Raw genomic sequence first — 27,335 nt, 5'->3', positions numbered from 1 at the left:
TCTTCACTTCTTCTTTCCTCTACTCCTGGAATTCCCACTGGACGCTGGACTTAGACATGGGCTGACTTTATCTTCCACGCCTCTCATGCTCTGGGACAGACACTATCAGGAGGTCCCAAGCTCTCTCTCCCTTGCAGGTTTCCCACTATAGAGAATGAGGCATGTTACCCACCTACTCTCCCAAATTCCCTTGCAGCTGGAGTGGCCACGTAACAGGGCACTGCCAATGAGCTGGAGGGACTCTGGGAAGCCTTTGGTTTCCTTACCAAAGGGGGAAGATGTCAGGTACTTGCTCTATCCCTTCTCCCTCTTTCCTGCCCTGCAGATGGGAGATGGGAATGATGTCTGGAGCTTGGCAGCCATGTCCAACCACAGAGAAGCAGGTAAGAGGACAAAGAACCAACAGATTGAGACGGTGGAGTGTAGAGAAAAGACACTCTGGGGTCCCTGGTTATAACACCGACCAGTGAAACTTAAAAAATAAACAAATAAATAAATCTTCATGGTTGAAGCAACTGCTAGCTGGGTTTTCTTGAAATTGAAGAAAACCCAATCAACAGTTGGTTTTCTTGACGCTGAAAACCTGTGAACGAATAAAACCCCTCTATTACATTTTCCATTTTTAAATGTCTCTGTTTTATGTCCTGGGTAATTTCCTTAGCTCTATTTTCCAGTTCAGCAGTTCTCTATTCTGCTGTACGCAATCAGTTTTCAGCCCAACTGGTGTTTTTTTAATTTCCAAATTTTAATTTCTACAAGTTTTACTTGACTCTTTTCCAAATCTTTTTTTACACTACCATCTTCTTTCCTTATGGCTTTTATTCTTTCTTTGATCTCTGTAACATGTTTAAACATAGTCTTTGAAGGTCTCTTTCTTATTGCTTTATTATCTCAAGTTCTGGCAGATGATCCTCTTGTCTGTGGTGCCTGCTGCCTAGCTCAAGTAGATCATTTTCTGTTCTTTTTTTAAAATTCTATTGGAGTATAGTTGATTTACACATTGTGTTAGTTTCAGGAGTACAGCAAAGCGATTCAGTTACACGTGTACACATATTCATTACTTTCGGATTCTTTCCTCATATAGGTCACCACAGAGCACTGAGTAGAGCTCCCTGTGCTGCACCGTATGTCCTTGTTGTCAAGTAGGTCACTTTCTTGAGTGTTCTGTAATTTGGGACTGTGAGTGGATTTTCAGCAGCCTCTGTGCTACCAACCCAGGAGCCTCCTACCGCAGAGACAGTATAAACTGGGGGCTGCCTGCAGAAAATATTATGCATTTGGACTCCAAACCTCATGTGGCTCAGTTTTCTTTCCCTTACAGGAGATTTTCTTTTTTTGGCCACCAAAAAAAACCCAGGTGGAGACCAAGCTTCCTGATCATCTCCCTGGATGGGCAGGTGGAGATTTTTATCTCCCCTTTACTAAGAAGAGTAGCCTTCTGCGAGCCTTGGTTTTGTGCAGGGTCTCAGGACTGATGCCCTGTGTACGGGAGCTCAGGGCCTGTCTCTCGCCCCTGCGAGGGCATGAACCACAGGCTCTGCCTGTTGGATGCCCGTCCGTTACGAGCCTTCGCCCACCACCCCAGCCCACCCCCGGGAGTGGCCACGGTCCCAGCACACGTCAGGGCTCTGGTCGTCACTCCTCTTTTAATTTCTGGCATCTGGTCATTTCCCATTCTTTCTTCAGAGATCAGCTATGTATTGATATTTTTAAAACCACATTTTATTCAGATGTCCAGGTGACCTGAACAAGAGAGCTTTAATGATAATTCAGTCTAGAGCTGAAATTTATCCACAGTGAAATCTTCACTGAAAACGCTACACCAACTGGATGATTTTATATTAGGAATCACGAGTAACAGATCTTCAGCAAATGGATTTCACTGTTCTGTAAAAATGACTTAGCAGATGGTATAAAGTTCTTTCTCATCTGATTAGAACAAAGTATTGCAAGGGTACAAAGAGGATACTTACCAGGCTGGGTTTAATGCCTACACTTTCAGCTGCTTCAAATGCCAACAAGAGATTTCGTTTCTAGGTGAAAAAGACAAAGAGAATGAAAATATCAACTAAGACTATACAGCTTTTGGTAGAAAAAAACACCAACGCTCCCATATAAATTACCTTCTACTTATAAAACACAAGTTTTGAAGTCAAATATACAAACGGGGTCTTAGTTTAAGGAAAAAAAAAAGATTAACAGGTTTCCATTGTCCTTAAAAATGACTATTGATTGATTCCTGACCATCAAAGACACATTTTTGTTAGTTCAGTTATTTTTTTCCTCTGTCAAGATTTATGACACACATTGTGTTGCATATCAAGCTGTTTAATTATGGTGTTATATCAACAAATCATCAAAGAAATATGTGCACATAGTTGAACATAATCATATGAAGAACTGCTCCTTCCCTCAATCCTGACCCTGGGGAGAACAAATCTTTGTTTCTCTCTTTAGTTCTGGAGATTTCCTCCATACCTTCGTAACTGCTCACACCACTGTTTCCTGAGTTCTAAGACAGAGGCATTACCTTCTAACTTCCTCCCAGGTAAATGAGGACTTAGGTACCACGCACCTCTCCTACCTGCATTATAGTCACATAGCTCACATAGTTTTTCCCTTTATTAGTTATGTTTGTGACTTTAACCAGTATCCTTAAACCTCCATTTCTTGCCCCATCAACTATGGACAGCAGTTCCCCACTTTGTATGATAAGGAAGATGTTCCCTTGCGTTTCCTCCACCTTGACGGGTCTTAAACTGTTGAAGCTGATAGAATCGCTTCCTTTCCTTCAGCCACACTTAAGCACTCGGCACCCTCTTAACGGGCTCTGAAGGCTGAGCACGGTAAGCGGTGTTTGCACAGCAGCTGCAATGATACTCCTCTCCCGGTTCCACAGCCGTGTGCTGTGCTCCTCAAAATATTTCTTCCAAAGGGTTTTCTCCTTGTAATTCAACCAATGGCTCAAAACCACACCATGTTTCAGGGTGTGCTCTGGACCTGGACCTTGCCTTTTCTTCAAGCCTGTTCGTTTTCAGTTCTGCTTGCTTGAGATTTTTCTTGCTGGGAGAACAACGGTGCCTCCTTCTCATCTTATGGTTTCTTACCTTTCTGACTATGGCCTATAATCCATGATACTCCCTCTGTATCAAACGGGCCTTCTGTTCTAACATGTTCTGTTCTCTCATTCCCTGCCTTCCCCCCGTCATCAGACCCTTGAGCTCTTAATTGCACCGTTACTCTACGAACCCCTTCAGCCCTGGACCTGCCGACTGAAGAAAAAAAAAAAAAAAGCACAACCTAAAAGAGGAGAATTCTGTTTTATTTGGTGGACACACTGAGGACTTAAGCTCGGGAGACCGGCTCTCAGATTGCTCGGAAGGGGCTCTTCCGAAGAGTTAAAGGAGGGCCCAGGATACTTAGGGCTTTTGCAAAACAAACCAGGTAGCTGAACAGCAAAAGATTTCTGCTAATTAAAGAAAAAACCCAACAACAACAAACATCTCAGGCTAATGAGTTGAGCACTTTTCTATGTTTGGGCAGATGCAAGAGTCTGGGCTCACTGAAATCATTTCTCTGAAATGCACCTTAATTACCCAGAACTAATAATCCTGTTTTCTTCCCTCATCCCGAATCCCCCCAGGGTACAGTCGGGAGTGGCTGTGGTGGCTCACTGACGTGGCAGGAGACCTTCTCTGTCCACAAACCTCATCGCAGTTTTTGGGTAATACCCCTGTTCTACTAGAGCGCACTGGTAAGTCTCCCTCTTAAAGAAAGGAGGTAGGAGGGACCCATTTTCCAGATGCCTTCATATCTGAAATTTTCTCTTTTCTACCATCACACTTGGTTAATAATTTGGCTGGATATAGAACTCCAGGTCGAAAATAATCTCCCCTAGAACTTTAGAGGCTCCACACCACTCAGCCCTCGTCAGCTGCTTCTTTTTGAGATCCTTTCTGGCTGTTCTCTGACGCTTCTTCACGTGGATGAACTTAAGAGCCATCTGGTCACGCCTCCTCCCCTCCGAAGCTCATTTGAAAGCCAGGAGGATTACGTGAAAATTTAATTAAGTACAATTGTGAGACGGATGTTTCCATACATATTCACGTTTTCTGATCCTCAGCAGAATTTCGTAATGTTATGCATTTTCTATATAATTTTACACATTTTCCCACTTCCCCTTTCTGCCCTTGCTGCCGTATCTGGTGCCTGAAGATGAATGGGTCCGCCTGACACTGGGGCAGACGCTCTATTCCAGGTACCAGGTCTCGGGAAACACTAGAACGTGGCAAAGCACTTCTCTTCTGGTCTGCGGTCGGGGCCCTGGAAAGCTGTTGACCTGGGGTCATCCTGGTCAAGCCGCCAGCCCCCTTCCCCCCAATTAAAGGTAATTAATGGGGACGGACTGACTGCAAACCTTACACTCACCTCCTTAACCCTGCTCTCCGTCCTGCTGAGAGGGCAGCTGTAAAGCAGCTCCCGGCTCTCTGTATCTTACCCAACCAGCAGCGGGAAGCTCCTATTTTGGTGCTAATGAGATCTTTGTCCTTATTTTAAAGTCCTTTGGGTCATTTTGGGGAGGAAGGGTGTTTGGAAGCCAATGCTTTTCAGGCTACCATTTACTCCAGACGTTAAGATACAAACATTTTTTATGGTTTTTGGCATGTAACACCAAATAGCTCTGTAAATGTTACAGTTTTCAGTAGGAGCAACAATGGTTTACGCGCCCATCTTCTCCCATCCTTACTTGCACAGAATGTTATGATTTTCAAAAGTCTCTGCCAAATGTAACAGCCTAAAAATATTTTATTGTTTTAATTTGTATTCTTTGATTACCAGTAAGGTCTAAGGAAAAGGCATTTCCAACCACAGGTTTTATACAGAACTCCCCTAACACCCTTTATCCTGATTCTAATGAAACTGCTGGGATTTTCTAAGCAGAAATCGAACAAAGAAGAAACAGTCCATGCCAAAAAATTGTCTGAAAACACTATGAAATAGCACAGACCACGACAGGGACCGTTACAGGGAGAAGTGGCTTCTGGTGCCTGAAAGTGACTTACTGGTTTTGGAGGCAGCAGGACATTCGTAATCTGGATCCTAACTCTCTCGTTAGAGCACCGTCGCGGCCATGGTGGGGAGGCCAGAGGGCAGCCAGACGCAGAAAGTGTGCCCAGGGCAGACGCAGGGAAGGGCCACCCGGCCGCGCCTGCAGCTCTGCCCACAGCCCTGGGACAGTGGAAGCCCCCAGCCGTGGGGGCTCTGCCGCTGGCCCTGCAGTGGGTATCTCGCCCAAAACCAAGGGACTGAGGATGCCCAGCCCAGAAGCTCCCTCTCACATCCGTATTTCGTTTCAGACACCGACATAAACGCCATCCTATCAGCTGAATCTGGGGACCTCCGCGGGAGTTCTACAGGATGACATGAACATGCTTTTTATTGAAAAGATGTCAAACCTTTCACTGAATGGAACTCACATCCTGTGCTTGTAAATCTCCTTAACGTCTCAGAAGACATCCTTGTTAGTTTCATCAGAAATTCCCTATTTAGTACCGATGTCACACGTCCCCGATTCCTTCCATCGAGGAAGGAGGAACAGCTCGTGACTTCTGAACGTTCTCGGTTATCGAGAGCTAGAGCATACAATTTTTAGATTTTGATTTTAACAGGTTTTTACAAACATAACAGGCCTCTCTTGGTACCCTTTTTGATGTATGACGTTCAGCAAAAAACTCAAAAAGCACCCAGCACTGAGAGCTCCCCAGATCCGGTTTCCTGGCGAGGGCTGGACTCCACGCCTCCTGACGAGGTCAAAGGCACATGTTTCATTCAAATTAACACGTTCCCTCTGAAGCCCAACTTCGAATCTGCCCCTTCCAAGAAGCCCTCCCTGCTTGCAGCCCTCCCTCTCCTCCAGCAGGATCCGCCCGGGCTGAGTCTCACACACACACATGCGCTCAGTTTTAAACTGTGCTGACTGGATCTGCCAGTGTTGACACACTGTTCTGAGAACCCTCAGCAGTTACTCAAAGATGTGAGTTTCTCTCCTCAGCCTGAATGCAAGCTCTCCCAGGGCAGTGGCCAAACTGTCCCTGCACCCAGGGCGCATCCCCATGGGGCATTTTGGAAGCAGGAGGCCAGCTGGTCCTGGGGAGGCTGTGAAGCCACACGATCTTAAAATGGAAACTCTGGCCACCTGGAGCTGAGTCCTTCATCTCCTTACAGACCCGCAGCCTTTCACCGTGGGACCACGTGCTCCCTGATGACAGCATTCTGGACTGGGGAGAAGAAAGGCAACCCCACGTGTAGGAGCCACAGGCCCCTGGACCACGAGGACAGCACAGTGACTGGGCTGTGACGCCTGGCTGCTCTGCAGGTTTCCAGATCCGGGCGGCTGGCCGCGCCGCGCGGGGACCACGGGCGTCCGGGAGCCGCTGGGGTTTCCGTCATCAGGAAGCGATGTCACGCTCCCAGCGTGAAGGCCCGTTACTTTCCAGCACGTCCTCCTGACTGGAGGACAGAGAGCTGTGAATGCAGGCAAACACTTCGCACTCTGAGGACGCATCTGCATTAGACGTCGGCCGGACCGCCCACCGGCAGAAATACCTGCTCAGCCATAAACAGCAGCATCTTCCCAGCGCCAACAAGAGGCTCCTTAGGCGACAACCTTCCTTCCCAATCTTGCAGGGGCCGTGATGACCCATGCATGACCCGAGACTCACTTTGTCCCAGCAGACGTGGATCGTCTAAACCATCTAATGCACAGCGGTCTCAAAACCCTTCACAACTGCGCTCTGACCTCTTACGGGTGGAACAGTTTCTATTTCTTCCTAGATCGACTGATTAATTTTTTTGCCAACAGTGCCCAGGCTGCGGGGAGCCCGGAAGCCCACCTGGTCTCCTCCACGGCTGCTCCTTGCGGTCCCTTCGCTGGGTCGCCCTCCTCTGCCCCGACAACAAGCCTGGCATCCTCACAGCTTGTTCCTGGGTCTTCTCTTGGTGCTTCTGTGAAGCTGTGAGTTACAGTAAGAAACACGCCTCTGGTCTTTGTCCTGCTTCCTGGCAAAATGCTCCTGAAACCTGTGCAATTTCCCACGTAGGAGCCACGAGGGCATCTTCTGTTATAATATTTGGTGTCTGTTCTGGGTTCCAGAAACGACTTCAGGGCAGTAAAGGTGAAACAGGTGTCTTCTGTTACTCGTAACAAACTCAATCCAGTGAAGCCTGGGTTTACGTCAATGAGGCGGCTTTTGGAAAACCCCTGATGACCCAAAGTTGGGGCTGGTTGCCAGGGGAACCAACCGGGGATTAGAGGGTCGGAACTTTCCGTCCCTCCCTGACCTGCAGGGACCGGAGGGGGCTGGAGCTTGGATCAATCACCAAAGGCCAATGACTCATCAATCATGTCTCTACAATGAAGCCACCACGAAAACCCGAAAGGACGGGGTTCAGAGAGCTCCCGGGTGGGTGTACACATCTGTGTGCTGGGAGGGTGGAAGGGGAGAGAAGCTCCCGTGCTCGGGACCCTCCCAGACCTCACCCTGTGGGCTCCTCATCTGGCTGCTCTTCTGTGTCCTTTAACATCCTTTGTAATAAACCAGTAACCTCGTAAGGAACCTGTCTTCCCACCCCTCAGGGAGGGGTGGGGGGACTTACCTTCTCCTGACTGTTCAGCTCCTGGTACGGGATGTGCGCCGGCAGGTAGGTGTGCAGGAGCGCACACAAGGCCAAGCCGTCACTCCAGCTGCTGCTGAAATTGGTGATATCGATGTTCTGTTGAGCGGGGGAGGGGAAAGCAGCATGAATTACCACACCGTGCCCAGTGCCCGACCCTGAATGGGACGTGCTGGCAGCCGCGTGTGAATCCACCTCTGGGTCTGCGGGAAGGCAAGATCTGACACTACCCAAGTCTGCCAGCAGGACACCTAATTTTGGTGTCAGGAATGGTGGTCTGGTGTTGCCCAAATCCATTCACATAAAAGCACAATGGACTTCTCTGGCGGTCCACTGGTTAAGGGACTCTACACTTCCGCGGTAGGGGGTGCAGGGAACTAAGATCCCACAAGCCGCGCAGCATGGCCAAAAAAAAAGAAAAGAAAAGAAAAAAGAAGAGAAAAGAAAAGAGAACAGCACGAAAAAAGCCTCTGGAGCCCAAAACAATAGGGAACTTTTTTTTTATTATTATTAATTTTTATTGGAGTATAGTTGCTTTACAATGTTGTTAGTTTCTGCTGTGCAGAAAGTGAATCAGTTATATGTATACACATACCCATTTTTTTAAAGATTTGCTTCCCATTTAGGTCACCACAGAGCACTGAGCAGAGTTCCCTATGTTATACAGCAGGTTCTCATTAATCTATTTTCTACGTAACCGTGTGTATATGTCAAGCCCACTCTCCCAACTCATCCCAACCCCTTTCCCCCGTTGGTGTCCATAAACTTGCTCTCTACATCTCAAAACAGTAGGGAACTTCTGCCCACCCTCTGGTATGTCAAAGGCTCTGAGACATCTCACTCTCAAATTAACCCATCTGATTAGCTCTGTACATCCCAGCACCTCCCAGCCTTATTTGGCCAAGAAGAATCCCCACCACCCCCATCACCACCACCATCCCCACCATCCCCATCATCCCCACCATCCCCATCATCCCCACCATCCCCACCATCCCACCATCCCCACCATCCCATCATCTCCACCATCCCCATCATCCCCACCATCCCCATCATCCCCACCATCCCATCATCTCCACCGTCCCCACCGTCCCCACCATCCCCATCGTCCCCACCATCCCCACCATCCCCACCATCCCCACCATCCCCACCATCTCCAACATCCCCACCATCTCCATCATCCCCACCATCCCCATCATCCCCACCATCTCCATCATCCCCACCATCTCCATCATCCCCACCATCCCCATCATCCCCACCATCCCCATCATCCCCACCATCCCCATCATCCCCACCATCCCCATCATCCCCACCATCCCATCATCTCCACCATCTCCATCATTACCTATGACCCCAATTAACGACAGGAAGACCAAGACAAAACGAGAAGACCTTAAAAACCTACATGGCTTGTTCCTGCCATCTTCTTCTCCCCACAACCTGGGGGCTTCTCAGGGGGGAGAAAACCATGCTCCACGGTCTCCTCGTCAAACACCCAGGGGCTGAGGCTTCACGAGGAGAAAGCAGCTCCTCCTTCAGGACCGGCGGGGACCCCGGGAGCAGCTTGGCAAACAGTGACAAGGAAGCCAACATCCAACCCGACGGGCAGCCCCGGAGATGACAGCTCCCAGGCAGGGCCTCTGGGCCCCTGAGAGCTGCCTCTTCCTGACGGAGCTCACCCTAACAGGGTCTTCTTCCCAGGTTCACAGGCTCATCCTGAATGAAATGCCAGGTTCCCAAGCCCACCGATTCCTCACTGCTTAGGCCGATCTACACAGCAGCTGCCTGCATTATTGAGGCAGCCTGGAAGGGGCAGTGGAAGAGCCTGTAGAAGGGCACACGCCAGGGCTCCCTGAGCGCAGGCCTGTGTGCTGGGCACTCTCGGTGGAGGAGGTGCTGCTGCTCCCACACCGCGGCTCACCTTGACTGCGACGCGCCAGGGACCCGGCCCCACGTTCGGCCTTTCTATCAAGTCTCTTCCCCAGGACTTCCCTGAGCGCCCCCTTCAGCTGTGCATCCTGTTCTCGGTCTGCTCCGCAGGCACGCTCCCCCTGCCCTCCCACCGGGAGGGGACACGGCCAAGAGCACAACCAAAACGGCGGCTGCGCGGCACCAGCGTGCCATAGAGTCTGTGCTCAGGCTGGACGTGCCAAAGCCGGGACCCCTGGTAAGCAGGTCGTCTGGACCTTTGGTTTCAAAAGCCTCTTTGGGGACTTTGGAGCTACCTGGTGAGGCCCCAGGCTGCTCTAGAAATAGGAAGCGCTTTGACTGTAAACCTTCGAAAGAGGTTTGTGTGTTAAAAAACCAGAGGGGAGAGCCAGGCGGGGCCATGACCCGTCCAGCTCACTCAACCAGCTTTCAAACCAGGTGCTGGGCCATCGGACCCTGGGAAGGGGAGGCAGGGGCAGGGCCGGCCCAGCCGCAGGGAAACCAGGCATTGCCGCGAGGGGCGGTGCGGGCAGAAGTGTTAGCTGAGGGTCCACAGGTGCCTGTCGCACGGTAGGCGGTGTTGTGCCCATTTTACAGGTGAGCAAGCTGAAGAGGCAAGAAACGCTGCTGGGACCAGAGTCCCCGTCCAGCTCCCGCCGGCCGGCTGCAGGGCGCATGTCCTCTCGCTGCGCTTGCTTCCTCTTTTTCCCTTTCTCTTCCCCTCCCTCCCTCCCTGACTTCCTTCCTGTGTAAATTCACTTTACATCAAAAGCGGTTAACACTTGGTAGATCTTTCTCTTCCTAAAACATGAAAGCATGTTTTACACTTCTCTCTTGTACCGTCTACAACACAAAGCATCATTCTTCTCCGTCTGCACACCCTTCAGAGGCATCTGGAGAGGCCAAAGGGACCCAGAGGGGTGACCATGCCATCCACCTCGCAAGACAGCACCCTCTGTCTTAGCTCACTGAACACCACTTAGGAACAGCTTTTGATGTAAAGTGTAAATGTGCTCATTTACTGAGCAGGTTGAGACGAAAGTCTGGTGTGACCACAGCCAGGGTTGAAAAGTCAATCAAAATGACTCACGCCCTCAGGACAGCTCAGGTGGCCGGGTCACCTCTGGATGGACGGCCGCTCACGGGCCTCGCAGATCACGGCACACACGGATGTTCGCGCTCAGGCAGTGGGACCACCCAGCACTGTTCCAGACAATGGAGGCAGCGTCCCAGCTTTTAACAAAGGAGCTACGGAAATTCCAGATCTGGTCAGCTCACCGGATCCAGCACCTGGGTCAGGGTGTCACCTGTTTCCTACGCCTCAGGCTTTGAACAGCTCTGACTCCGGCAGAGACAGAGGGCGTCCGGCCACACTGTCACATGACGTGCACCCCAGGAACGTGACGCCAGCAAATACAACCTTACCCTTTGTGTGTCGGGTGGAACGGCCAGCTCTAGCTCCCTGAAGGCCATTTAAACTGTCCGTGGTTCTACGTGAGCAAGCGCATCAATGACTCCCACCTCAGCACAGCCAGCGGGACAACTAAACGCACGTGTGCACCTGCGGTCCGTCTGGTCAGAAGGTGAGGGTCAGAGCACAGGGGCCTCGGGCCTGGGGGGTCACCCTGTTGCTGTCACCACCCCAAGGGGCTCCTTGCCGACACTGAGGTGCATCCGGGTGAGTGACGGGTGAGCTGTGGGGCAGCACCACTTGATGACGGCCACGTGTTTACATGAATCACAGGGAAGCAGTGTGCTGACGTGTGCTCTGCCGGGTCTTGCTCACTTGAATTCCTGTTCACCTGCGGACCCGTCTTCAGATCGCCGTACCCGAGTGCTCTGCGGGCCACTGGTGAGCAGACCAAGGGGACGCAGGGGACACTGAGGGTGCAGGGGGACGGCCTCACTGAGCAGGGAGACGGGGCTTCCGCGGGTCGGCACGGCCTTCCTGGAGGCCCTGCAGACCGGACCGTGCGGACCGCTCGGGGGCACAGGCTGCGGCGCAGGGCCCACCAGTCTCTGGGTGGCTGGTCTCCCTGGACGAGAAAAGCACCCGGGGCGGCCCACAGCCCCACCGTCCTGACGAGGGAGGTCACGGAGACACAGCAGGAGGGTGCTGTGGACGGCACCGGGGTGCCAGGTTAGGGCAGAGAGGGGACGTTTTCCAGGGACAAGGAACGAGTCAAGTATGGACGCCAGGGACGTCCCGGGACGGGACGAAACGCCTTCTTTTTGGTTGGGGATGATGAGAGGGGGCTCGGCCGTGCTGGGGTAAGGCTTTCCAAGCTTGTGGGCCAAGGTCCTCAACACAGCCGCACCGACCAAGGACAAGAGCACAGATGCTCTAGGGGTGTTCATGCGATGTCTTCCTTTTCCTAATAACCATTCAGCTGAATCTTAGGGCTTCATCAAAAGAATAACTTAGAGAATAACAGAAGATGGCCAACAAGGCATTTACAAGATATATCCTCAATTATTTTCCTTGTTCCTTATTCCTGAGTGAAACTGACTAAGACGGGGACTTCCCTGGAGGTCCAGTGGTTAAGAGTCCACCTTCCAAGGCAGGGGACGTGGGCCTGACCCCTGGTCAGAGAACTGGGACCCCCCGTGATGCGGGGCAACCAAGACCGCGCACCCCATGGAAAGATCCCACGTGCCGCGACGAAGACCCCGCGCAGCCAAAAATAAATAAATAAATAAATAAACACTTTCTTAAAAAGTCGAGGTAACTGCTATCCGTGGCTGGAAGTCAGTAACTGGGGGGGACCATGAAGAGGGTTCTGGGTGCCGGCAATGCCGTGTGTCTAGAGCTGGAGGCCAGCGACGTGGGTTACATGCACGTCGTGAAAGTTCACTGAGCTGTACACGTGTAGGTACAATAAAGCCTCCGTCCATAAAAAAGGAGAAAAGGGAGGGAGGAGGGGGAGGGAGATGAAGAGGGGGAGAAAAGGGGGAGGGGGAGAGGGAGGGGCAGCTGATTAGGAAGGAAAACGGAAAGACACACGGGGATCCTGATCTTCTTTGGGAGCTGAACTGTGGCTGTTAAAAAGAACGCCAACATTTCGGAATTCATGTACGATAAAAGTTACGGGGCGGGGAGCGGGGAGCAGGGAGCAAAGCGAAACCAAAAGAAACTTGCTGTGTATTTTGCTGAGGGAAATGGTAATTACTCACTGCAAATTATCTTTAACTTTCTCTGGGCTATAAATACCTCAGAGATATTTCTGGGTGAGAATATTCCGCGGAAAGGAAGTCTCAGATACAAAAAAGGTAACATTCTGAGCTTTGTGCTTAGGAGAAAACTTCGAGAGATAACCGAATCCTATCCTCAGGGCAGCAAAAGTCATCTGAGAGACGTGCCATCGCTGAGGAGCACAAGGGAAGCTAAACTCTCGTTAGTGGACGTCCCAGAAAATCAGCAGCGTGGCTGAGGCTGCGGACGAGCCCCAGCAGGGCGAGTGGAGAAGCAGCACCCCTAACACATGGGGAGGACAGAGCAAAACCCAACAAGCCACAGCACTTGCTTCTAGAAGGTTCATTTCATTTGCCTTCTGTTGCCTGGAAACACCAACATCTGCTGAAAACAGGAAGCGCTCTGTGGAGCATGTGCTGGCGGGTCCCCGTGACCCTGCCGAGGACGCGGCTGTGGTCCCACCCCATCCTCATCTTCTCTGAGGGGCTCCCCGGGCTCTTCTGCTAGACTTCTACCAGTGGGTCAACTCTGTGTGCACTAAATGCACAAGTTTTTAAAAAGTTAAAAAGGAAAAAAAAAAGTTTCTGGGAAGAAGACGAGACTGATTAGAAAACACTGCCCCCCCCCCCCGCTGCAGGGACCAGCTGTCCTGCGCAGGGGACGGCCTTAGCACCCTCCCTCTGGGACCTCCTGGGCCTTTTCTGGAGACGTCTTATTGTCACAGCTGTAACATCAGGGTGGGCTTTTCTGAGGGGGAGGGGAGGAGGATGTAACAATTTATAGCTCATGGAGGATAAAAGCAGCTCATTCCTCAGCAAGGTTCAGCTCATGCAGGAAGAGCCCTGGGGAGACCAAGCTTCCTTTGAAGATTTGGTGAGAAACAGTACACGGCATGTGCGCGCGTAAGGAGGGGGGTGGAATGGCCACAAAGGCAGCCTGCAAGCCCTCCCCACACGTGACCCGGCCTCACTCCCTGCCTGGACACACATCTGCAGCCATCCCATTCCAGGAGCCGGTCCAATGTAGGGGCACCTGGTGAACCTCAAGTGGCCTGACCCTGCACACAGACAGCGCAGTCCTCAGTCGTGGACTCGTGGAGACCCGCCTACGGACTCGGGGGCCCCTCTCTGCAGACCCTTCCTCTCTGAGGCCCCGTCCCACTGAAGGTGGCTGTTTCGGGTCTCCACTCTGACCACTGCGCAGGCAGACGGCTGCGATGCCTCCCCCGCCATGCCAGCTCTGCATCGTGATGGAAACTGTTCCCCAGCAGAGAGCTGTGACGGGGGGGTCAGCCCGTGAGCTTGCCTTCCCTGGGAGATGCTGCCTGGAGATACGTACATCTTATCAGATGGCTAAGTTCATAAACCAACACTAAACATTATTAGAATACAGATGAATGGGTCTATCATCTTGGGGAAAGAAAGCCATCCAAGACACAAAACACAACGAGCAAAAAAACTGAGAAAACTGATCACATTAAATTTAGTTCCTGTGTGACAAAAATTAATAGCGAGACATATGCATACATACAGCAAGTGGTTAATATACAGAGTATATTCCTCTAATCAATAAGAAAGAGAGAAACAACTCAAGCAAAGACTAGCAGAGGAATGAACTGGTGATGCACTGAAGAGGAGAAACAAATAGAAACATGAGAAGAGGTGTTCCCTCTCACCAGGAAGTAAAAGTAGTGGACTATTTCACTCATCGAATTGGCAAAAATGAAATAGATGGTTAATTGGCAGAGGTAATGAAGATGTGGGGAAGTGAATATTCTTCTATTGGCTGATAGGAATACAAATTCGTATAGGCTTTTAGGAAGGCAACCGGAAGCTTTTTTCTTTTTATGGAAATATGACTTGATCAAGTAATTTCACTTCTAGGCAACTTTTCTAGAGGAAATAGTCATGCATCTGCCCAAAGACTCACCTACAAGAATGTTTACAGCATCACTGTTCAGGACGGGGAACTGGCAGTACCCTAGTTGTCTACCAATAAAGCTAATTGTTTTTTTTGACATTTTAAATTCAAAAAATCTATAACTCAGTTTTCTAATCTGTATATATTCCTGTGAAGCTTGTGGGAAAACTCTGATGTTCTGGTTTTTGATACGTTTATGCCTATGCAATAAGTTCTAGATACTTGGTATTTTCACTAGTTATTGGATAAACGTCACCCTAGAGAGTTGGTCCTGTACTTTTCTACGTCATTACTGACTCAGCTGAGGAAACCTAGGAGAGACAGAGAATAACAAATGGATAGATTCAGAATCCAAAAAGATTTCAATAAATCAGGAACAGGAACCAAATCGAGCTGACAGTCAATCTAATTCTTTTCTCATCTTCCTTTTGTATGTGTTTTCCATATTTTTCTACAATGACTACATGCTACTTCTTCAATTAGGAGAAATAACACACGTTATTAAAAATAGTAATGGCATCACATACAGACAAGATGGGCCAATGCAGATTCCAAGGTGATGAATGAGTCAGAGTCCTAACAACTGTATGTTTCTACACCGACTAGATCCTGAGGTTATGCCCCTTTTTTCCCCCAAAATTGTGAGGGAGAAGAACAAAGACTTGGCTGTAGACGAGGGTAGGAAAATGGAATTAAGAACTTGCTAAAAAGGCAGGCGGGAGACCTTCGTTTTTTCCCTTGTGACAGAATAAAGGCAGCTACGGAGTCTCTAAAATCTTCCACTGGAGGGGCTGAGTCGGCTCCCCTTCCTCCTGAAGTCTGGTTTGGCCCTAACCGTCTGCGTGAGCGTGGAGGAGTGACCCGAGGGACCCCCAAGGCTAGGGCATAAGGAGCCTTAAGCTTCTTCCACTCGGGACTCGGAACACCGACTCTGGGAGCCCTGAGGCCGCTGGTGTGAGGAAGCCACGGGCAGAGGCTGCCTGCAGAGAGGCTGGCCAGCCCCGAGCTGTTCCAGGCCCCGGACGTGGTGCCGCAGACAGAGCGAGTCAGGCCTAAACCGAAGACTTGTGAGCAAAAGAAACACTGCTGGTACCCTGATCCACAAGGTTTTGGGGTGGTTTGTCGTACAACGGCAGGTAGCTCAGAAGCTGCCTTATTTACAGCGGAGAGAACACAAACCAACCTTTTGCTCCTCATGCAAATAACTTCGGGGTTTCCTTGGAGTTCCTTTCCTCTCCTGATGTTATTTATATCATCGCTTTAACCATTTATTCCTCTACTTAAGATTCTACATGGTCAATTATCTCCCAAATCAAGTCTGAAAACTGCTGCTTATCCTTTTTCCCTCACTTGTATTCATCACATTTTAAAAAATTATTTTTTATTTGTTTTTTATTAAAAATTTTTGGAAAATTGAGGTACAGTCAATGTACAATATCATATAAGTTTCCGGTGCACAACACAGTGATTCACGATTCTTAAAGGTTATACTCCATTTATGGTTATTACAAAATACTGGCTATATTCCCTGTGCTGTAAATAAGTCCTTGCAGCTCATTTACCTTCTGTGTAGTTAGTGGTCTGTACCTCTTAACCCTCTCTCCCTCTCTTGCCCCTCCCCCCCCCCACCATGTCTGTTCTCTGTATCTGTGAGTCTGTTTCTTTTTTGCTATATTCACTAGTTTCTTTTATTATTTAGATTCCACATATAAGTGATGTCACACAGTATTTGTCTTCTCGGTCTGACTTACTTCATTGAGCATAAGATTTAAGATTTTTATGTCATCCCTCTGGAATCCCTAAGGTGGGTGGACGCGGGGCAGGATGAAGGGGCCTGGCCTACTCTGGCTTCAGTGTGTTCCTAAGCAGGTCTGGCTAAGCACCTTCACTCTTAGACTATATACTCCTTCTCAAGACTCTCTTGGCTGTTCTTACTTGTTTGGTCTACCAGGTGAATTTTTAATTATTTTAAATTCAAGAATAAAGATATCTGGTTGGGATCTTGATCGGAACTGAATTGAGAGATTAATTTGGAATAATTTACTTTTTCAATGATTCTTCCCACTCTGTATCACTGTGTTGAAGGAATTGAGGGCTTGAGACCTGAGAAGAGTAGCTCAGAGTAGCAAGTCTAGGAAGGACAGCCCTTTGCCTTACACACGAGGACCAAGGGGTAAGTTACAGGGGAAAGAGGACAGGAACAGCTTCGGAGGATGAGGGCTTTCTGACGACAAAAGGGCTGCTGTGTCTCGGGATGTGTAGGCAGATATGCACAACCTCTCCCTGGAGACAGAGTCAAAAGGATCCTGACATCAGAAGGGCGACTGGAGCTTATCTTTCTTGCTTCCTCCTCCACGTCCTCCTTTTTCACGGAACAAGTGCTGGAGGGTCCCCACCCATGACTTTCCTCCCTGAGGTTCTGTGACCTTGGCATCGTGACACGTGGCCCCATTTCACTGCAAGTGCCCCGCTGCCTCACGGCTGGCTCCTGAACTGCCCAGCTGGGTCCACCCCCAAGCCAGGGCCCCTCCCGCCCTGCCCCCGGCTCCGCGTGCAGGGTAGGGGCACACGACAGAGGTCCCCTACCGCTTCCTGTGAGGTCTCCCCTCTACCCTTCGGCTAAGCCCCCTAATGACGCCCTGCCACGTCCTATCGCCAGGCCAGCCTGTGTGCAGGTCTCTGCAGGAGCACCTTTCAGGAACCTTCTCCATCTCCCGTGCTCTGCTGCCTTCCTGCTGACTTGATTACCCTCTGTTCACTCATCGCACTCATCTTGGCTTCCTCCCTCTAAAAGAGGAGACGCTTATTTGCAGCTCTGCTGGCTCCGTCCATCCTAGAACGGCCCAGTGGCCCCTCTGCCAGCCTCCGTCCCCTGTCCGCACCCCAAACCCCATGCTTGTAGCCGAGACCTCATCTGTATCCATACAGATACCTTGTTACAGAAACCTTCTCATCAACCATCCGCACTCGCGGGTCAAATCTCCAGGCTGGAAGGAGAGCCCAACCTACAGCCTGAAATCTAATTACAGCGAACATTCGTCGAGCCCCTGTGTGTGTGTGTGAGGGACAGACAAACAACGAAGCGTGGTCCCGCCCGAACGCTTCGCCACGTCCAGCGGAGCAGGCGGGGCAGGCCTGCCGTGATTCGGGGTCACGCGGAGGAGGCCCCTGGTGGCTGGGATGTCCCGTGCGCACGGGATTCCCCGTGTGCTTCTGGGAACACTGGAAACAAGAGTCTGGTTTCTGTTTTCTTTTGGTGACTGAAAATCACACTGAACAGGCCTTGGCAAACCAAAACGTAATGACGCTAAAGAGGAAAAACAAACCCGAGCTGTGACCAGCTCCTAGGCCCGGGTCTTCCTCTGTCACTAAAGCAGCCATGTGACTCACCTTTTCTGGTTTTTTGTTTCCCCATCTCTGAGTGACTAGAGTGGGTAAGGTTAGACCACATTCGTGGCTTTGAAACGACTGGCTATGGAATCTGCTCTTCCAACAAAAGTTCCTGCAGAAACTCCTTCTGAAGTCGAGCTTGAAAACCAGATTAAGTGATCTCTCGCCAGCTTCCGCGTCTGTTCTCTCCAGCACCTTCCACCGCGACAGCCACAAGCCGCGGGTGGCTATTTAAATTAGTTACAACTGAATAAAGTTTAACATTCAGGTTCTCGGCCACATTAGCCACCTTTTCAATGCCTGGGAACCACGAGTGGTGTGTGGTTACCGCACTGGACGTCACAGATCTAGAACATTCCCATCAGCACAGAAAGGTCTACTGCACAGCCCTGCCGTGCTCTTACACAAACATGTATGTTTTCCCTCCTTTCATGCAAACGTCGCATCCTGTGCACACAGTTCTGCATCCTGACCTTTCCCACAGAGACAGGCTCTGACACCACGTACAAGAAGCGGTTACATGGCAGAAACCAGGAGGCTGGATTCCGAAGCCAGAAGCCCCATCACCTCCTAGTGGCAGGACTGTGAGCAATTAGGCAACTTCTCTGTGCCTTGGTTTCCAAATCCTTAACGTGGATACGGAATAGATACCTCAGAGGACTGCAGTCAAGATTACACACACACGTGACACGTAAGCAACACAGAACAATGTCTGCCATTCACGAGACACTCAACATACACCAGCTCGTGCTCATCTCTGTTCTCTCCCAGGACATGGATGGACAAGACAGATGTGTAAGCTGTTCCCAGTCTTTTGTCATCACTCTGCACACACGTGGAATAAACTGTGACGGATTCTGCCCAAGCTGCCCTCCGAGATGCTCTTTCTTCTTACTCCGTCCCACGCTCGCCCCCAAACACAGAAGTGCCTTCTCTACACGTTCGTAAGGAAACCCACAAAGGCTCAGGGAACAACATGATTCTGTCCACCCTACGACGCTCTAGCACTCCAAAGAGAACACTGTTAGTAAGGGGGGAAAGCCACATTTTTTAAGGGGAAAATGGCACTTGTATATTTTTGGATGTGCTTACTGAGAAAATAATACATACTAACTAAATAACTGGTCCTAAGGAATTCTGTTCCAAGACCAAGATTAATTTATACCGGACAAACAATCTTCAACCCAATCTTAACCTCCCACCCCCAGAAAGACTGAATTCAGCCTCCAAAATCATAAGCTTCTTGCGGCTAGAAGGCTTCTTTTTCCCAGATGAACATTTCATGAATAAGAGAATGGAAAAAATCCTCAGTGCAGAGTCACTGGGGACTGTTATTATCTAAACAGACTCGGCGCCGCCCTGGGGGACAGAGGGAAGGGGCAAACATCCGGCTCAGCTCTTACGAGGCAGGATACTGGCTCCAGGGCCTGGAGGTGCCGTCCGGTCACCTGCTGGTGTGTCTCACCTCCAGGGGCCCCACCCCCACGACAGTGGCCCCCGGGAGCGGAGAGCACACAGGCACCTGAACCTCAGGCCACAGCTGGAGGAGACATTCACGCCGTTCTGTTTTGAGAACCCTGCTCTGGCTTCTTGGAGCCGGCGGGACACCTGCCGTGCCTGCACGTGGGGAGAAACGTGCATACTGGCCACGTAGGAACGCAGGCGTTTCCTGCCCGTGACCCTGTGAAGCCCCAAGGCTCACAGCAGGAGCCTCTGACGCTGCCCCTAAAAGCCCACCTCCTTCTGCCCCCTCCCTTCCTCCTGCGTTTCGTAGCAATTCAGCAGGCTGGAACAGGCAGGATGTGGGTCCCTCGGCCTGTGGCCCGTGGGGCTGCCGAGCTGGTCTTCCCGGGTCTTGCTGGAGCAGCCAGGCCTCTGGGCTGCAGCCCCCCTGCCCCACCGTCCCCCTCCTCCCCAGCCCACACCCGGCCTCCACTCCTTCCCTTTCCTTCCAGGACCCTCTGCCTCTAGCTCCTCAACACAGACCTTTATGATCTCAGAACTCTAGAGTCCAAACCTCTGGGGACCCAAACGCTCTCCTTTCCTTGAGGACACGGAGGACTTACTCTCCCAGTCTTTCCAGTAGGTGGTGGTGACTGGGGGGACGACATTCCAAACCTCTGAGAAAAGGGAGCAAAAACAAAACAGCTAAATACCCAGGCTGGAAAGGCAACCCTCCCAGCCTACAGATACGGATCTAATATCGGGTCAGTACAGAGCCACTGAGCGTGGCAAGTGGTCCCCAGAGCTGGGGTTCTGGGGGGCTGACGTGTCCCTGCTGAGCTCACCCACGAAGCTGATGCAGGGCTGCAAAAGCAGGTGGGTGACGCCTGCCCCAACGCGGACGAACCCCGAGGACATTATGCCAAGCGCCATGAGCCAGGCGCGGGAGGACGAACACCGCACGAGGCCACTTCCGCGGGCGCCTGTGGCGGCAAATTCATGGGGACAGAAAGTAGACCAGAGGTCACGCGGGGCTGGGGGAGGGGCATCACTGTTCAGTGGGACGGAGACTCAGTCTGGGGAGGTGAGAAGGGTCTGGGGATGGAGGGTGCGGATGGCCGAACGAAAACACAAATGGGCTTAATGCCACGGAGCTGCATGCTTAAAAATGGCGAGGGTGGTAAATTTTACGTTATGTCTATTTTAACACAATTAAAAAAAAAGAGAAAGAGAGATCGATCGATTGAGGACAAGAAAGACAACCAGGCTGAAGAGATGGTTTCTCACACAAACACCAACAGAGTAGCTAAGTGGGTTTCACTGACAGCAAAGGATGCTTCCTGGGTAACTACAACTACTTTCAAGAATATCGTGCTCTAGTCAGCAAGCTGCTAAGTAAGCTTGCCCAACCTGGGGAAAAGTTTCCAGTGATTCTGAGAAGTTCTGCCGCTGTGCTGCTGGCACCGTTCTGTCCCTGGAGCCCCTGCGCCGCAGCACGTGGCACGTGGTGTGGCCAGGTCCACTCCCTCTCCCCTCACCCCGACCCTTCCAGGTCCCTGTCTGACCCCCTTCTCTCCAGCTCACGATGCTCCCGGTGGCTCCCGGGTCTCCCAAGTCCCCCTCCCTCCGCGGCACGACTCCGGCTTTGGGCCGCTCCCTTGGAAGGTGACCCGCCCACCCGGCCCGCGCAGGGTCCTCCCGGTGATCACCCAAGAGCGGGCCTGGAGAAGGCAGTGGGGCCGTGCTCAGACCCCCGCCCTGCCTCCTGACCCCAGTGGGCATCGCTGAACCATTTCTCATTCATTTGGCTGGCTTTTTAGCTCTATGTTGTAAAAACTTGATTTTGATGAAAAAAGGTCTCTTTATTCTATTCAAGTTTGATAAGAACTGACTTTAGCTTTAACGTTCACTTGGATTCTCAGGTGGGAACCCCTGTGCTTTTCCCACCTTTTCACCCACATGCTCACTGCGTGTGCCACGGCTGGAGGTCAGAAAAAAGACCAGTAAGAAAAGTACACTACGCACAAAATGTGACTAAATCCACACTAATAAGCCACAAGAAAACGTGACTGGACTAAATTTCCCTATTAGGGGAATTTTCAGATTACACATGAAGCTAAAACCACTTACAAGAAATACACTTAAAGTGAGTGAGGAAGACAGAAAACAAAGGAAGCGCAAAGATACATCACGAAAATAAAAGCTGCGCAGAAATGGGAACAGTAATATCAGTATCACTGAACGTAAACTTTCAGGTCAAAAGGCTCAACTGAAATAAAAGGAAAATGTATAAGAGCTACAAACCATTAAATCTGGTTTCAAAACGTCTAACGTTTAGAAACTCTTAGAAATCAAAGATTTTGACAAAAACCACAATCAGAGTGAGAGACTTCAACGAATCACCTGGCTACACAGTGAGGGCACCGTCCAGCCCGGGGGGTCGGGGACCGGGGACGGGAACTCTGGGCTCCCCGCCGGCTCCCTTGGGAACAGGTGGTGGGAGCCACTTCTCGTTTGTGCAGCTCAAAGCCCCCCCCCAGAGGACTTTTATCAAGAGAGAAGAGCACCCCGTCCAAAGGAAAACTGAAGCCTTCACTTCTAGAGCACATGAAAATTGAAACTTTTAAGTGAGAGGTTTCCAACGTCCACCGACAGAGTTTCAGAAAACCCGTGGTCTGCTTTGTCAGAGGCATCGTCTTGTCCGGACCTGTCCTGTATCCTGGGGTTTACCATGTTCCTTCCGGCTAAGAATTAATTCTGCCCCCAGCCCTTCTGCAGACGCAGTACAATTTCTACTGCATGTGTGACCGTGTACGTATGGTAAAAGTGTTTCCTAACTTCTTAAGACCAGGTCTCATTAACACAAAGCTTCATTTATGCCTAAACCAAGCAATAAGACAAACGTCCTTTATTACGAATAGAGTACAGAAAACAGCACACTTCCTGGTAAAGAACAGCCATCAGCAGGCAGAGATTTCCCCCAGGAATAAAATACCGTATTTTTCTTTTCTCTCTTTCCTCTTTTCTGGCTGCGCCGTGCGGCACACGGGAACTTAGTTTCCCGACCAGGGATCGAACCCATGCCCCCTGCATTGGGAGGGCGGAGTCTTAACCACTGGACCACCAGGGACGTCCCATAATATACCATATTAATAAATACCATACACCATGACCAAGCTGGAATTTTGCCTTCAGGAATATAAGAATGTTCCCCTGTTAGGAAATCTGTTATATAATAAATTTATGTTAATTACATAAACGGGCTGAAAGAGAAAAACACCTCATGTATTTATTGCTCAACCATGTTAAAAAGGAATTTGATACAATTCTTATCTATTTCTGGATTAAAGAAAGAAAAACCTCTCCATAAACTTAGAACTAAGCTTCCTTTAGTTGACAGTGTTTATCAGGAAATAACACAAAAATCATATTTAAAGGTGAGAAACTACTCACCTTGAATGGAAAATAAGGCAAGAATAGCCATCATCAACAGTATTATTTGGGACTTTCCCTGGTGGCGCAGTGGTTAAGAATCCGCCTGTCAATGCAGGGAACACAGGTTCAATCTCTGGTCCAGGAAGATCCCACATGCCGCGGAGCAACTAAGCCCGTGCGCTGCAACTACTGAGCCTGTGCTCTAGAGCCTGTGAGCCTCAACTACGGCAGCCCGCGTGCCTAGAGCCCGTGCTCCACAAGAAGAGAAGCCTGCGCATCGCAATGAAGAGGAGCCCCCGCTCGACGCAACTAGGGAAAGCCCGCGCACAGCAACAAAGACCCAACGCAGCCAGTAAATAAATAAATAAATAAATAAAATTATGAAAAAAAATAGTATTATTCAACATTTTCTGAACTTTTACAAATGAATAAAACTAAAAAAGTACGAGAGGTATAGACATTGGAAAGAAGGGGGAAGGTTATCATTGTTTGCACCAGTCTGCCTCAGGAACTCTTGAAAATCAGCAAATACAATCAAATAATGAAAAACAAAGAGATGCGAACGCTGCCATCGGTCACAAGCACAGTGAGTGTTCTCCCCAGTCACCTTCTCGTTTTTCTGCACAGCAGCTGTTGGTGGCAGAGAACCAGACCCACAGGCTAGCGGAAGAGGCTGGAAAGTCCAGCTGCTGAATCCCCGCTTATGTCTGGGTCTATCGAGTGATTTAACAAAGACTTAGAAAAATGATGCTACAACACAGGGCCACCACTGACCAAAAAAAGTTACACTTCTACCTGGTAAAATAAACACAAATTGCAAAAAAAAAGGAAAGACTTAAATGTTTAGAAAAGAGTATCTGGAACCATCGTGGCAGCTGAAGACTAATTTTTTTTTCAATCAAAATATTTATTTAAATCCAGAAATAAAATAATTGCTGGTATAAAACTGGTCATAGAACATAGAATACCATCATTAACCAACATCCTGATTTTACTAATGAGGAAACTAATTCCCTTGAAAACGCAGCAACTTGCCTTACCTAGCTTGTGGCCAATCCCTAAGGAAAATATGTCCTGAAACATTGTTGCTTTCTTTCATCATTAGCAATTTAGATTCCCTCATTTTCTGGAGGAGCTTTTCATTCATTCAACAAGTAACTTTCGAGTGTGAAGGCTAATATTTTAACCTATAAAGAGCTCTGCGACTCCCGGGTAAAGAAGGCAGACGGACACAACGCTCTTAATGTCACTCTCTGGAAGCCCCATCAAAGCCACAAAGAGATTTCGGTTTTTTCCCCAAAGGTATTAACTGATGAGGGAAAGGAAACAGGAAAGGAAACAAGATTCTGGCATCTGCAAAGCAGATGGACCGGAAATGGCTGCCACGACAGGCCGGCGTGGGGAAGAGCCAAGAGCCAGCCCGCCTTCAGTGCAGGAACCCCACCCCCCGCCGAGGTCAGGCGACGGGCGCAAAGGCCGTTAGGGCCAGGAGGCCGGGCTGGAAGTCCGGTGCCCAGCACCTCTGCCCAGCCTGGAGCGGCCCCCACACGCGGCAGAAGCTTGGAGAGCAAAGTGGGGGCGGGGGTCCTTCAACTGGGGGGTATTGAGCACAGTTCTTATCTATTTCTGGATTTAAAAAAAAAATTCCTAGTAAACTCAAAACAGAAGCAAGATTCCTTTCGTTGAGAGTATTTACCAGAAAACAATACAAAAATCCTATTTCACGGTGACACAGGTCCCGAAAACAGGGAACCAAGAGGCGTTTACTGGGTGCCTAAGTGGCCGACAGTCCCCCCTCCCCCAAACCCCAAGGGCACAGCACGGGCACCGCACTCCACAGTGACAGCCGCCGTCACAAGCCAGGAGCCGCCAATCAGCTCTGCGGAGCCCCACACTCACCAGGACCACCCGGCTTCCCGGAAAAGCCTCCAGCGCAGACAGAGGCCAGGCAACACCAACACAACAAAGGGATCTGCAGGCAAGAATCTAGGCAGGGAGAAGAGTTGGGGATAAAACAACCTGTTATTCTCAGCAAGATTAATAGATGATATTACATCTGTGAAAAAAGAAGAGGATGCTATAAAAAATTCAGGGTCCAAAACAGAACCCCGAAGACTTAAAAACATAATAGCAGATACACACAATGGAATATGACTCCGCCTTACAAAAGAAAGAACTCATGACACACATTACAACATGGATGACCCCTGAGGACACTACGCTCAGTGGAATAAACCAGTCACCAAAGGACAAACACAATATAATTCCACTTGTGTGAGGTGCCTAAAGTCATCAAATTCATAGAAACAGGGAGCACTAGAATGCTGAGTGCCAGGGGCTGGGGGAGGGGTAGTTAGCATTCAGTGGAGACGGAGTTTCAGTCTGGGAAGATAAAAACGTTCTGGAGACGGATGGTGGTGATGGTTACACAACAGTGTGCATGTACTTAACACTGAAATGTACACTTAAAAATGGTTAAGATGATAAATTTCACATGTTTTACCACAGTTGAAGATTAAAAGAAACTGAAAAGATGCAAAACATATGATAGCAGAAATGAAACATTTAACAGATTTTGGAAGATTAAGTTAAAGAAGTCTTAGAAAACAAAACTGTAAAACAGATGGAAAAAAAAGGTAAAAAAGACATGATAATGAGGGATCTGGGCCAGGAAGAATTCAAGAAAAAGAAAACAGAGAGGAAGAAATTACCAAAGAAATGAGTAAGAAGATAAGGACATGAGTTACCTTATGGAAAAGGTGCAGTGAGTGTCCAGTGTGATAGAAAAAAAGAGATACACATCAAGGCACATGACCCTGGAATGCTGGGGACAGAAGCTCCTTCAAGTTTCTGGAGAGGAAAACGTGTCACATGCAAAGCACTGGAATTATTTTGTTCTCACTGCAACACTGGAAACTAGAAGACAATGGAGTGATGCCTACAAAATTATGAAGGAAAATATTCTATGACCTAAAATTTTATACCCAAGGAAACCATCGAGTGTAAGTAACATAGAGATGCAAGGTCGTAAAATTTTACCTCTATAAACTCTTGTTCAGAAGATACTGGAGGAACCAAAACAAGAAAAAAAAATAGGGTATGGGATCCTGAAGATCAAAGAAAGGGGGAGGAAGAAATAAAACAGTGAAACACTGACGGGAGCTCCCGGTCTGACGGCTTGGCACCAAGCACAGAGGACAAGCCAGGGCGGAGGAGGTCAAAAAGCTCAGGAGAGATTCCTCGGGGGAATCTGGTGGAATCCCTGACACGTAAGGAGATATTCCATGAGGGTTTGGATTGAATTAGTGATAATTATATAGAAAATGAAAGTAAACAGAGAAACACAAAGATGGTTAAAAATACAAGTGAAACAAAAGGCTGTGTAGAAAAGTAACAGCAACACTGTTATATACTATTATGTGGTTTATCCACAGACAACATTTACATCACCTTAACGTAAACTCCAAATATGCAAAACTATATGAGGGAGAACGGGAAGACAGGAAGTATGGGGCATGGTGAAAAAGAGATAAACCCTCAACTTTCATAGGCAGTCAAGACACAACATCTAAAATATAAAACAAGAAAGTAGTACGAGTGTGATATTTAGCAATGTGAAGGTAAAATCCGAAAGATACAGCGGCCACACCATTTTATATTCCCACCAGCAGTGCGAGGGCTGCAATCTCTTCACATCTTTGCCAACAATTTTTCATTACAGTTATAATCCTTCTCAGCTGCAGAATTTGTTTGGTCCCTTTTAATATTTTCTATCTCCTTGCTTATTTTCCCAGTTTGTTCATGAATCCCTTTCCTGATTTCTTCTCATTCTTTGTCCGTGGGCTCCTTGAGCTGAGTGTATAGAAGGCGGTTGGTTTAAAGTCTTTGTTTAGTAAGTCCAGCTTCTGGGCCTCCTCAGGGACAGTTCCTATGTTTTTTCCCCTTGTGAATGAGCCAAACTTTCCTGCTTCTCTGCTTACGTGTAACTTTCTGCTGAAAACTGGAATTTTGAGTACGACAACGTGACAACTCTGGAAGTCAGGGTCTCTCCCTCCACAGGGTGTGTTGTTACTGTTTGTGGTGATGCCTTTTTGTGCAGTGACTTTTCTGCACTAGTTTTGTAGAGTTTGTATTCTTTGTTGAGTGAGTCACTGCAGTTTCTGCTCTGTTGGCTGAGTGACCAGCTAGTGACTGGGCAGGGATCTCCTCAAATGTTTGCCTGGAGACCTCCCCAGTCTTTGCAGGGTGGCTCTGGATGGACTCTCCTCCAGCAGCTTCCGGCTCAGCCTTCACTTCCTGCCCATGCAGAGCCTAAAGGTCAGCCCAAGGTCAGAGCTCAGGTCTTGTCAGGTCT

General features: G+C 49.4%; 1 protein-coding gene across 3 annotated transcripts in view; it reads right to left on the bottom strand.

Annotated features, from left to right (window-relative positions):
- SPECC1 (sperm antigen with calponin homology and coiled-coil domains 1) overlaps positions 1-27,335 on the bottom strand; it is a 187,088-nt gene that overhangs the window by 8,711 nt on the left and 151,042 nt on the right. For 2 of the 3 annotated variants that reach the window (XM_057716152.1, XM_057716154.1), the window contains 3 exons: positions 24,881-24,967; positions 7,657-7,773; positions 1,974-2,033 (listed from right to left, as the gene is read on the bottom strand). In XM_057716152.1, coding sequence (XP_057572135.1) covers positions 1,974-2,033; positions 7,657-7,773; positions 24,881-24,967 — 264 coding nt within the window. The remainder of the gene's footprint in view (positions 1-1,973; positions 2,034-7,656; positions 7,774-24,880; positions 24,968-27,335) is intronic. The other variant, XM_057716153.1, reaches the window with a different exon arrangement.

The sequence above is a fragment of the Hippopotamus amphibius genome, chromosome 17 (genome assembly GCF_030028045.1).
Source record: "Hippopotamus amphibius kiboko isolate mHipAmp2 chromosome 17, mHipAmp2.hap2, whole genome shotgun sequence".
In the NCBI taxonomy this organism is placed as follows: Eukaryota; Metazoa; Chordata; class Mammalia; order Artiodactyla; family Hippopotamidae; genus Hippopotamus; species Hippopotamus amphibius.
The sequence above is the reverse complement of the archived record's forward strand: the minus strand, read 5'-3'. Positions and strand labels throughout refer to the sequence as shown.